The sequence below is a fragment of the Sorex fumeus genome, unplaced genomic scaffold, assembly GCF_029834395.1.
Source record: "Sorex fumeus unplaced genomic scaffold, SorFum_2.1 ptg000008l, whole genome shotgun sequence".
Classification (NCBI taxonomy): Eukaryota; Metazoa; Chordata; class Mammalia; order Eulipotyphla; family Soricidae; genus Sorex; species Sorex fumeus.
Genome location: NW_026606065.1, coordinates 41,916,033 through 41,928,960, shown reverse-complemented (window position 1 = coordinate 41,928,960; position 12,928 = coordinate 41,916,033). Strand labels below are relative to the sequence as shown.

The following is a 12,928-nucleotide window of genomic DNA, read 5'->3' as shown; positions in this document are numbered from 1 at the left end:
ATACGTTTTCAGTCTATTTTTATGAACTTTTATAAAATCTCAGTATTTGGTCTATAAGGCTCGAAACTTCTTTCCAAGAAGTTCTATTTCATTTTGAACCCATAAAACCAATAATGGTCAAAGATGGAATGAGGTGAGATATTTTTTCCTGCCACCAAGCATAATATTGAGGTTGTTTTAGTTTTATAAATGCTTGAAGACATAAATATTTGTAGTCTAATACAAATTTCACTATATAAATTCAAATAGTGGTAGATATTACTTAAACCTGAAGCACTTAAACCTGAAGTTTCCTGTACCCAAATTCATATTGGATTAGATAATACATGAAAAAACTTAATTATGTGTTATAGGTGAAAAGTCTGAGATTTAGGAACTTGAGTCTTTCCTACTAGGAAATGCATATGCTTGTACTTTGCAACTAGGTCAAATTCATTTTATTGTACTTGGAAAGAGAAAGTCCTACCCTTAATTCAGTAGCATTGTAGCACTGTCCTCCTGTTGTTCATCGATTTGCTCTAGTGGGTCCAGTAACGTCTCCATTATGAGACTTTGTTGTTACTGTGTTTGGCATATTGAATACCTCATGTCACAGGTAGCTTGCCTGGCTTTGCCCTGCAGGCAAAAAACTTTTAGTAGCTTGCCAGGCTCTCCAAGAGGGGCAGAGGGATCAAACCCGGCTCGGCAACATCTATAAACTTGCCCACATCCAGGGACCCGGAGAAGGACAGATACAACAGAATGAGAAAAAATGAGGCAATTCTCTCTCCTTGGTATAAAGAGATAAAAGGAAAATACAAGGCAAGGAACAGTAGTTGGTTATTTTTCAGGGGAACGTGGTAACTGTGAAATGGGTAGGGTGGTTTCCGAGCCGTCTCATTCAACCACACGGTTACCAGAGGGATCTTTTCGTGTCCTGGCCGGAACACAACGCCCAGATCTCCTCACTCCAGCCACTCGGCTGCTCCCTGCCTTACTGACCCGCGGCCTAAGAGGCACAAGCCACTGGCCCTTCTGACAAGGGCGCCGCCTTGAGATGCCGCCCCCCCTCCTTGACATCCAGTTCTCGCTGGCCTTACACTGACTCTTAGGCGGCCACGTGGGGAGTGGGCACAGACCGGGCAATACGCAAAGGTGTGCAGGGCCACCCAGCCTGGAGGTAGTGGCAGGGTGAGCCATCTGCGAGACCGGACGCTGCAATCCCACTAAGGTGCTCCCCAGCAAGACGGCAGGACAGTCACCCACCAAATAGGCATGCGTCCCCTATGGTCTAGGCAAGGCACTTTGCTCCACGTGGAGGACAAAAGGTTCTGAAATTACTGGCTCATGCCAGAGAGGTTTGAAGTGTAAATATAATAATGTGTACTACTAAAAAGACAAATTTGCTACTTATTTGTTATTTATACTTTGCACTGATTACAAAAAAAGTGCAAGTCATTTCCATAAATGCATTGTGGATGAAAAAGAAAAAGAGAAAATGAAATAACAAAGTCAAGGTAAAAAGGTTTATAAACCACAAAGAGGAACAGTTTCCCACAAAATTCCCCCAGAAAGGAAAGAGGCCGAATACTCAATTCAGAGAAGCCGGGAGTAAGGAGGCCGGAGGCGTCTCAGCAACAGTGCTGCGAAAGGGAATGCTGATCCCTTTCAGTAACAAGGCAAACTCACATACTGTCACCCAGAAGAAGGAAAAAACCCAGATAGATGTGTAAAACAGAACCTTGTCAACCTTTTACTATATTCCTCTTCTAACCGGGTGTTTTCCCTGTAACTCCCTCACGCTACCATTTTGCCCCTTAGTCTCATACTGTGACCCCATATTCATGTGATTTTCACCTCTGTACCCCTTGGAGTTTCCTATGTGCCCACAAAAGGTTATATGGCCTTGGGTTGAGAAACTCTGATCTATACTGTTCAGAAATAGCATCATACTTTTGTGTCTAAGCCACAGTATTAAAAAATCATTTGAAGATGAGAAAAGGATTTTCGTTGTCCTGGAATTCTTCACTTTAAGAGGAACCTGTGATGGAATTATGTGCATGAGAAACCAATGCCAACAGTATTGTAAACTACAGAATCTCAGTCAACAAAAAATTTGAAATATGATCAAAAAAGAAAAACTTGCAGGCCTGAAGGAGAAACAAAGTGGGTGTGAATCATTCAAACTAAACATCCATCGTTGTTTTGTTTTGTTTTGGGGCCTCCCAGCAGTGCTAGGAGCCACCAGGAACTAAGTCCTGAGGGACTGGGGAGGTTCCTTTGGCGCTGGACATCTTTCTTCTGGGGCCCAGTTCATTCCAGGCATGTGGACTGACTCTTTGAATTGTCATCCTAGCTCAAGCACCCACCTTCTTTACCTTCTTCAATAATTTAATATAAGTATTGTTGGATATATATATATATACATATATATATATATATCAGCACTCACAAGTTTTTTAGTGTACTGTCCTCTTGTGCGAAGAATTGCTCATCTCTGGGTGATGGTGACGATTAGGTTCCGGGGTTGCACCCCTCAGTGCTTAGGGATCACTCCTGTTAGTGCTCAGGGAACCATAGGACATGTGGGGAACTGGTCAGCTGCATATAATGTCATCACCTTATCCACTGGACTATCTCTCTGGCCCTATCTTTGGATTATTATCTGTACAATCTTCCTGATGGGCCACAGGTCAGTCTGTTCTGTATCTTCCAGACATTTCTAAAAGTGACTAGTAGGAAGCAACTCTTAACTCTGCAGATCAGAGAGGCCTTGGAAAATAGCTTAACGTAGGGTCTGAGCAACAGCACAACGTAAGGCACTTGCCTTGCACATACCTTTCCTGGGTTCAATCCCATAGGAATGCACCATCAGGCATGATTCCTGAGTGCAGAGCCAGGAGCAAGCCCCGAGCATTGCCAGGTGTGGCCCCCAAAATACAAAACAACGGCAACAATAAAAAGAAAATAACTGGACGTTCAAACTTATGGGGCACCTAGTATAGATTTGGCTGGCTGCTCTGGCATTGGTGTTTAGTGATGAGAAGGAGAGGTGAGGAGGAGGAAGGGCAGGACAGCATAAAGGCCAGCTTGTATCTGGGAGTTGTTTTGACAAGTTTCCTTAATTCAGTACTTTAAAAAAATCTTAAGTGTTTTTGAAAGCATTATGGAATAAGGTCCAGAGGCCTAAAACAGCAGATACAGAGCTTGCCATGCACGTGGTCAAACTGGGCTTGATCCCCAGCACCCTATTGGGTTCCCCAAGAAGGCCAGGAATGACGACGCCTGAGCATAGCACCAGGTGTAAGCCTTGAACATCATTAAGTGTGCCCCCCTAACAAAAAAGTAAAAAAAAAAATCAAAAATTGAGAAAAAATATTTTAAAAGTTATGGAACAAAGGATGTTCAGTGACTCATTCACATAATTAAAAAAAAAGAATTCTCTGGAAAATTATCTATCTTCCTTGTATTCATTCATAGAAACTCACAGAATAGGTGGAAATTTCCCTTTTGAAGAGTATTTTCACATTGTGAAGAGATGAGTTTAAGGATTGTTTATGTCTTCCACAACTATGGAAAACCTCCCCAAAATCTACAAACAGAATTTACTTGGGGACAATATAATGGGAAAAAGGAAAGTGTGAATAAAGTGAATCTCTGTCTGATGGTTTTAAGTGGTGGGCTGGTAAAAGTACTTGTCAAATAATAATATGTCTATGTAAGAGAGTAAAGCAATAGCTTATTGAAGAATATACAGGTGGTATGGAGCATAGAAGAGATACTGAGGCAGTTATTTCCAGCACTGGTTTGGGAAAGTTTTTCTTTTTGTCTTTCTAAGATATCCCCCTAAAGGTCATTTTGCTGATAGAAGTTAGGTAAGATACACTAGTAAGCGTGGCAACCTGGTGTGCTAGGTGGGAGTGAGTAATGACAGGAAGAAAACAGAGGTAGTCATAGTATAGAGAGCAAAATTGGGCAAAGGAGTGTTTAAAATAGGGAAGTGTTTGGTTCAGATGTTACAGAGTTTTTCTGGGATGTGTAACTGATTCTCTTCCCTTGTGATCTTTCATACAAAAATAAGGAATTTCTGGAGATTTTTCTTTGAGAATCAAGTCAGACTATTTCAGAAAGTACATTTTTGGCAAAAATGACATGTACTTCTGGAATCTCTCTTTAAACACCCTCATATGTATCATCAGAATAACTATCACCTTAGTTTTTGCAGGGAAAGGAAACAATGGGAGAGTGAAAGGTGTTAAAGCTTAAAGGTGTTAGAGCTCTCATTTTATGAGCAGTACTTGAATTAGTTCTTCAGTCTCTGCAGTTCCTTTACATAGCTTTCTGGTTACTAAGACTTACATATGCAAGGAAAATTTCTAAGTTTTTCAAAATTAGAAGACTAATATCAGTAGAGTACATGTATCATCATCTAAAACTGGTGGAATTCTGATTTCTGTGTGATCATTAATGAAAATGCATAAAAACATGCCTAACATGTAAGGGCTTTAGCATTCACTTGTTGAATATCAATGTTGAAAGTCTGCTATTTCTAATATGTTTCTGATTTTTTTAAGTACTGCTTTATTATTCTTCACACAACAGTGTCCTTTGTGTCTACTTACATAATTTATATTAATCTTGCAGAGTGGAAGAAGGTTTTGCTTTCCAATAAAAATTTTTCTTTACCACTTTTCTAAATTTTCCTTATGGCTACCTTTACTCATTTTTCAGATATCATTGAAAAGTATTTTTTCTGTGTTATTCCTTTGGACCACTGATTTTAATAGCAGCTGGTTATTTGATGTGTTTTAAATTGTGATATATGCTTTCCTTCTTACTTACCTACGTAAATTAATGTCATACTAATGATTCAACAAAATGTTTGAAATAGTAAGCTATTGTTTCCATATATTATATTTGTGTGTGAGCCGGAGTGATAGCATAGTGGCTAGGGTGTTTTCTTTGCATGTGGCCCCCTGGGTTCTATTCCTCTGCCCCTCTCGGAGAGCCCAGCAAGCTACCAAGTGTATTCCGCCTGCATGGCAAAGCCTGTCAAGCTGCCCGTGATGTATTCGATATGCCAAAAACAGTAACAATAAGTCTCACAATGGAGGCATTACTGGCGCCTGCTCAAGAAAATTGATGAATAACAGGAGGACAGTGCTACAGTGCTATATTTGTATTTTTTTTTGAGACAATGCTCAGAACTTACTTCTGACTTTGTACTAAGAGATGTTTTCTGGTGGTTTTCAGATTTTCAGGTGAAAGTAGGCAGTGTTGGAAAGTGATCCATTGCTGATCGAATGCAAGGCATGTTCATTAAACCCTCTACTGTCTCTCTGTCTCATAACCAGCAACAGTTCACTTTCCAACACTACCTATACATATATGTGTATATATGTATACACATATGTGTGTGCGTGCATGCTTGTGTGTATATATACATGTATTCATATGTACATATATAAATGGATATGTATTGCAGTTTTTCCAGATTGAAATTTTTACCTGTGCTGTGATGGTTTTCTTTGAAACATTGTCTCCTTATAGCCATGGTGTCTAACTTCATTTTACATGACAGCTCATGAATGATGTTTTCAAATTTAACGTTTTAATAAGAAAAGTGTCATTTACATCAAACAGACACTAGAAGATATTTGAGGACATTTTCTGAAAAAGCACAAAAGTTTGCACAATGAGGACTTTATCAATGTTGATGTCCACATGACCCATTTACAGTGTGGCATTCCTTTATCAGTGTTACATTATAGTGATTGTCCTTGTCTTCATAATCTCTCAGAGTCTACAGTGAATCTTGTTCTCACTTATTCCAAGAGCAACATCATAAAGGTTAATGAATTTTATTATTTAGATGAGTAAAATATTCTGGGCATTTGGGAATATGACTGCAGTGTATGAAGTTAATGTTTAAGACTTTCTAAGTCAGCTAATTAAAAAAAGTCCTTACCAGGATACTACAACATATCAGATACAAATTTTGGCTAATTTTTCCGATATTATAAAACTTCAGAAAGTTATGAAACATTTCAATCTTGCAATATTCTGAAGAAATATTTAACTTACTTCAGTATTTGAAGCATTTGAATGATAGTCATGTTCTTTATAACAGGAGGCTAATTTTATTACCGTCCAATTCCATCAATCTTTTGGTGATAAATTACCTGCTATTAATAATTAATTTCTACTGATGGTTCATTGAACGTTAAAGAAGTTTAATTTAATATGAGTCAGCAGATTGGTGAATATTTATTTAAAATCAATGCTTCATAATAATTTAAAATTCACACAAACTTCCTCTTCAAGCCCATATTTTCCTTTTAATATGTATCTAGCTTGCTTATCTCCATGATTTTTTGCTTGGCTATTTTTACTCTGAAGAAGTCTGTATTCTCACAATCAATCATTTACTTCTGCTTCTCTAACCCCTCACATTTCTCTAAATAAGTTTTAATAAAACCAACCTGTGCTTCACCAAAACAAATAAATAGATGAATGCGTACATACATACAATTTACACAAAGGTAACATTTTTAAGTTGTATGCATTTATATCTATTTTGTTAACTAATTGATGTGAACTATACGTAATTGTGATTTAAGATGTTCCTGATATATATGCATTTGAATTTTTCTATATTGTAGATAAGAGAATTTGATAAAATCAGAATTACAAAGAAAGTGAAAGTTACAGTTGTTTTAGTCCACTGTTTAATATTTATTTATTTGATATTCACTAAGTGCCTAGGTGACATCTGGGTGCTGGTTTTATAGCGAAGAGATGACATAATCTCTACTCAAAAGCTTTTAGTGTTTTATGGAATAAATTTCAAATAAAATTTGGCTAGAAATAAAAAAGTGAAACAACGTAGCACATATAGATAAAATAATATAGATTTACTTATGTTAATGTATTTGCTTTTCTTATCCATCCTCTCATTTATTAAATTAATAAAGATAATCTATAATGCAAGACAATGAATACATATGGATGGAACAATGAGAAAACTAGATTTTGAATACGCAACTTACTGAAAACACTATAATGTAATTTGAATTCAATAAAACACAATACATGATATATGCATAAATAAAACAAGATAAGCAAAAGAAATGATTATTTAAATAAGTATTTGGGGGAGGTTTTGGACCACACTCAACGTTGCTCTGGGTTGATTCCTGGCTCTGTTCTCTAAGAGTATCCCTGTCTTGGCTACAGAGACAATATTGGGTGCCAGAGATTGAACTGAGGTCAGAGTACAAAGCAAGTAAGTACCCAGTCATTGTACTAGCACTCTAGCCCCCGAATAAGTATGTTTTAATAGTTTTTTTGTCTGTCTGGAAAGGACACACAGATGATCAAATGACATCAGCCATTTTAAGTGAATGAAATCATGTCTATTTCTTGAGTGTTTAAGGTATGGAGCAAAGAGATAAAATTATATCATTGATTTTAAAGACATTTAGACATGCCATTAGACAATTTGAAAGTATAATTTATAATGTCTACTTTATAATTTAAAATATATTTTTACCATAGGAAAATCAAGATATCATATATTTCAATCATCTCATATTGTTTCCTAAAGCAATTTTATAATCAACCCTACCCCATCCTGATGTCCCCAAACTATGATCTGCTTTCTATGAATACAAATAAGTTATACCTGCTGTAGAATTTTAAATAAACATAATCATATTGTGATTAGTTTCTTTCATTTGCTTTACTAGCTGCTTCATGTTTATCTTTGAGAATTATTCATTTGATAATAATAGTTCCAAGATCATCCCCTTTACAAAATCCCAAGCCCAAGATGAGCATAGTCCTCTGGGCAAACCAGCTTAGGTCTTAGAATAAGGAAAAAAAATGCCTCTTGGAAATAACAGAAAATACAGCTTGTGGTTTGGTATATATATATATATGTATATATATATGAATACATATATGAATATATCTGATATATATGCATATATAATGTGCATAATATATAATGTGTAAAATATAACAGAATACATTCATAACTTTATTCTTTTGATTGAGTATGTGAAATATTCCAGTATTTGCTCTTAGTGTTCCCATTGTAAATCGATGTGCTTACTAACTTCTCATTGTCTCTGTTAACTTAAACAATAACTTTCATGTTTAGAACTAGACTGGGGGAGTGATATTGTATTGAATAAATGACCAGCTGGTGTACTCACTCATGGCTCTTGCTCAGGGGCTCTGATGCTTGGACAGTTCTTGTGAATGCTTGTCTCCTTAAGGATCTGTTTCATTCTCTGTGACCGCCCCATGCCAGATGGAGGCAAAGGTGTCAATCCAATCAACTATATGTATTTTATTCATTATACTTTTATTTTAAAATTGTTATTATTTCTTTAATATTAATATTTAATAAAGCACTAATGTATTGTTTCACTCTTTTGTCCATACAAAGTCCTATTTCACCTTAGTTTCTTTTCTGTTTATTTTCTAGGACAAAAATCAATATGTTTGCTCTCTTGCATGTAGGGGGCACTCTGGTAAAAAATGCTTTCCAACTTATTTATGTTTTTGGCAATATAGGGTTCCTTGAAACTGTAACTTATTTCATAGAAGGGAGCTTTCTTTGGCTCTAGTGATGTCTTTCTAATTCATATACAAAGGCCTCTCTTTTAGATTAATCCTTTATCAGGAAGAATGCACCAAACCCATTTAATTTATGAAATCTCTCTGAATTTATATACTGTCATGTGACTTTTATGTCTCAGTGCTGGAAAACTCTCTTCCTTTAAGAGTTCCCATGATTGGATTGAGTCTACCAGGATAATTAGGCAGATGTCTGTATCTAGCAGTCTCTGATTTGAACTAACCCCATCTCCCACTATGTACATATTCACTGACACCAGCTTTTAGTAAATGGACATCTCTTAGGCTAATATATTTTTCCAAGGTCTATTACATTTGTCTTCCACACCCTCATACATTTGCCAGTTAGGGTCTGGTAATAGACCTTAGCAGATATCCCTGAAATATAGATGATTTTGTTCCTGAGAAACAAGATAAGAAAATAGAATGAACACCTTGAGAATTTTTAAAGTGCTTAATAGCAACAATCTATTTTCTTTCCTGGAGAACTATAAATTTAAGATTGTGTCAGTTTATTTTCATAGAAATAAAATTCTTTCTCCATGGGATTTTACATTTTAACTTAACTAAGTCATAATATTTCTAGAAAATTATAAATTTCTTAAGGCAAAATTTTATGACTCACTCATCTTTTAATCAAAGTACTTAGAACAGTCCCAAAAGCAGATGTTCAATGAACAAATTTGGCACAATAAATTAATGATATGGTTAAGTGATTAATGTTTATTTCTAGAATTGAAAGTAGAAATGCTTTATTTATGTAAACTTAGTCATATTTCAGATAGTTCTCTGAATATATTTCAAAAATCTCTAAGGAGAAAATCCATTCTTGGCAAGAATATGCCCTTCAATTCTATTGTTTTCTTCTCAGTTCATAAGTTGCTCAAATCTTTATATTCATTTTTATATTTTCCCTTGTTTTATCCTACAAATAACATCATACCTCTTTTACTCATCTTACATGTCACCACTTTCTGCTTCTCACCCAAGATATATATATATATGTACATACATTATGTACATACATATATATACATATATAGATATACTTGTGAATAAGTTATGTAATGAAAAATAATGTAAAATATGAGTGCTTCACTTAATCACTTAACTTCCCTTTAGTCGTCAATTTGCTCGAGCGGGCGCCAGTAACGTCTCCATTTGTCCCTGTCGTGTGCTAGTGTAGCCCAATGGCATCTGTTCGCTCTGGGAACATGAAGAGCCTCAAACCGATCGTTTATGATCTTGATGAAGAAGTCTGACCATCTGGTACGTGGGCGGCCACACGGTCTTTTGACATCCCGTGGAATCCAGTCAGTAACAGCTCTAGTCCAGCGGTCATCTTTAAATCTCATTACGTGACCAGCCCATCTGATTTTCGAGATGTTGGCAAATGAGACAGCATCCCTGATTCTTGATCGTCGACAAATGTCGGAACTCCGGATTTTTTCTCTCATTTGAGTGAAACGTGATATTCCAAGCATAGCTCTTTCTATTCTTCTTTGGGAGACCTGACTAGCGTTCTCATCTTGCTTGCGTAGGGCCCAGGTCTCTGAAGAATATGTTAATGCAGGAAGAACAGTGGAATCAAAGAGATGTGCCCGGAGCCAGAGGTTCTTTGTCCTCCTAGCTATTTCTTTGACCTTCTTGAAGGTGTTCCAAGCCACTCTCTTCCTCCTGCACAGCTCGGGTGCCAGGTCATTAGTCATGTTGACCTCTCGACTTAGGTACACATAGCTGTTGCATTCGGAGATGGTCGTTCCGTTGAGAGCAAATGGGGTGTCAGGAACGAGGCTGTTTCTCATAAACATTGTCTTCGTAAGATTCAGCTGTAGTCCTACCTTTCCATACTCCCGGTCAAAGTCGGCCAGCATTTGTGCCACTTGGCTGATGATTGGTGTTATTAAAACAATGTCATCAGCAAAGCGGAGGTGGTGTAGTTGCCGACCATCTATCTTCACTCCCATTCCTTCCCATTCCAGTCGTCACATAATGTTCTCGAGGGTGGCACTGAAGAGTTTCGGTGAAATGGTATCACCCTGCCGAACCCCTCTCTTGACATAAATGATCACTTCTTTGTAGAATGGTGAGATCCTGGTAGTGAATCCGCAATACAGCTCACAGAGGATCCTGATGTATTGGGCTTGAATGCCCTGATTGGCTAGGGCTTCAATGACCGCTTCCATCTCAACAGAATCAAAGGCCTTCTTTAAATCAATGAACGTTAAACAGAGCGGCATCTTGAACTCCCGAGAAACCTCAATGAGCTTGGTTATCGTGTGGATATGGTCCATGGTGCTGAATCCTTTGCGGAACCCAGCTTGCTCCCTTGGTTGTCCTTCATCTAGTGTTCTGCTAATCCTATTTAGGATGACTCGAGTGAACAACTTGTAGATGACAGACAATAGGCAGATCGGGCGATAGTTGCCAATGTCATGGATGTCTCCCTTCTTGAACAGTAATACGGTCCTGCTGGTTTTCCATTGGGACGGAACCTTGCATTCAGACAGGTAGCGAGTGACGAGCCGAGTCAGTGTATTGATGAGTACTGACGGCAGGTTCTTCAGGTGTTCAGGTCTGACCTTGTCTGGGCCGGGTGCTGTTTGTTTCTTTGCAGACGAAATGGCGTGTTGGATTTCAGAAGGGAGAACTTTGGGAACGACATATCCATCCTGTGGAATTTGGTATGTCGGCAAGTGGACATGGCTATCGAAGAGATTTGCATAGAAGTCATGAATAATCTTCTCCATTGCCGTTCTGGAGGATGTGATGGATCCATCAGGACATTGGAGGGCAGTCATCTTGGTCTTGTAGTTGGCGAAGGACAGGCGGGCGTTACGAATACTTTTCCCGGCTTCTGCTGCATCTACCAGTACTTCTGCTCTTCTTTCTTTGAGGTCTTCCTTGATCGCATCTCTGCACTGCTTTGCGAGCTCGGACGTTAGCTTGCGGTTGCCTGAGGCATGCGCCAAACCACGCTGGTGAATTAGCTCAAGAGTTTTCGAAGATAGGCGATTTTTTGTGGCTATCTCTCTCTTGGCGTTCCTCGCACATTCATGGAGGTGCTGAACCAGTCGATCGTATTCCTTGTCAATGTTGTCAACAATGGCATCTTCCCATGTTGCCGCAATAGTACCAAAGAGTTCCCAGTTGGTGGTCATTCTGGGATTTCTCTTTTTGAACTTTGCAGCCCTTTCTCCCCACTCTGTGAAGTAGAATTTTGCACGAAGGAAACGGTGGTCCAATCCCGTTCGAAATTTTGGGATAACAGCGACATCAGTCAGGCAAAACCGTCGATTGAATATGATGTGGTCTATTTCGTTGTGGAATCGTCCACCGGGAGACTCCCATGTCCATCGTTTAGATTCTGCCTTCTGGAACTGTGAGTTACCATGAATGGTCTTGGTTGACATGATGAACTCAGACAGTCTCTCACCCTGTTCGTTCCATTCTAGGCCATGGGTCCCAATGTGAAGTTCTTCAGCTGATCTTCTCGGTCCTATCTTGGCATTAAAATCACCCACAATGATCTTGTAGAAGGTGTGGTCTTCTTTATAGAACTTCTCTAGCTCCATGTAGAACTTCTCGATTTCTCTTTCATCATAATGAGATGTTGGTGCATAGACAACGAAGATAGAAACTGCAGGCAGTGAGCCACATCTATTCAAATGTAAACGTCTGATTCGGTTTGTTAGGCATTCGAATGCATCAATGCTCTTGGCCAAGTTTGTGTTGACAAGGACACTGACGCCTCCAACACCTCTTTTATTGCATGTTCCGAGGAACAATTCTTCTCCTGTGTCGAAAACGGCATGGTGAGATTCGTGCCTTCTTGTCTCGGTCAGACCAATGATGTCGTACTTGATCATTCGCGCTTGTACCATCCGGTCCTCGATGGATGCATCTGTTGCTAGTGTACGTGCATTGAAAGTACAGATGATCATTTTTGTCTTCCTTCGTTGTGGCAGCCTAGGTCGGCCTCGAGAGTTTGTCGGCCTCTCTTTTCTCATCCTTCTCAGTGCTGCCTTGTCGGTGAAGCCTTCAGGGTCAGGTGAATGAGACCAGTTGTAGTTACTGGTTTTGGCATATCGAATACTCAACGGATAGCTTGCCAGGCTCTTAGACACTACTTCCACTACCAAGCCGTCGCCACACTCCAGGACACTTTCCGGACCCGTGTGGCAGCTCCGGCCGAGATCCATGCATGACTGAAGACCCACAGAACAAGATAAGCGGAACTCTCTGAGACCTTGGACTCCAGGCTCGGTGGACCCAGGGATAGAGCTTCTCTGCTTGCTCCCAC

The 12,928-nt window shown here is 38.8% G+C and overlaps 1 protein-coding gene across 1 annotated transcript; it reads right to left on the bottom strand.

Annotated features, from left to right (window-relative positions):
• Positions 1-9,743: 9,743 nt before the first annotated feature.
• On the bottom strand, positions 9,744-12,569 carry LOC130018844 (uncharacterized). Its single transcript, XM_056109531.1, has 2 exons — positions 11,175-12,569; positions 9,744-10,241 (listed from the first exon to the last, which is right to left on the bottom strand). The coding sequence occupies exons 1-2, from the start codon at positions 12,567-12,569 to the stop codon at positions 9,744-9,746; spliced, it is 1,893 nt and encodes a 630-aa protein (XP_055965506.1).
• Between the last annotated feature and the right edge of the window lie 359 nt (positions 12,570-12,928).

Coding starts and splice junctions, on each gene's coding strand:
- LOC130018844 (XM_056109531.1), bottom strand. CDS start 12,569: ATGATCATCTGTACTTTCAATGCACGTACACTAGCAACAGATGCATCC. Junction 10,242..11,174: donor ACCTGAAGAACCTGCCGTCA/GTACTCATCAAT, acceptor AGGAGGACAAAG/AACCTCTGGCTCCGGGCACA.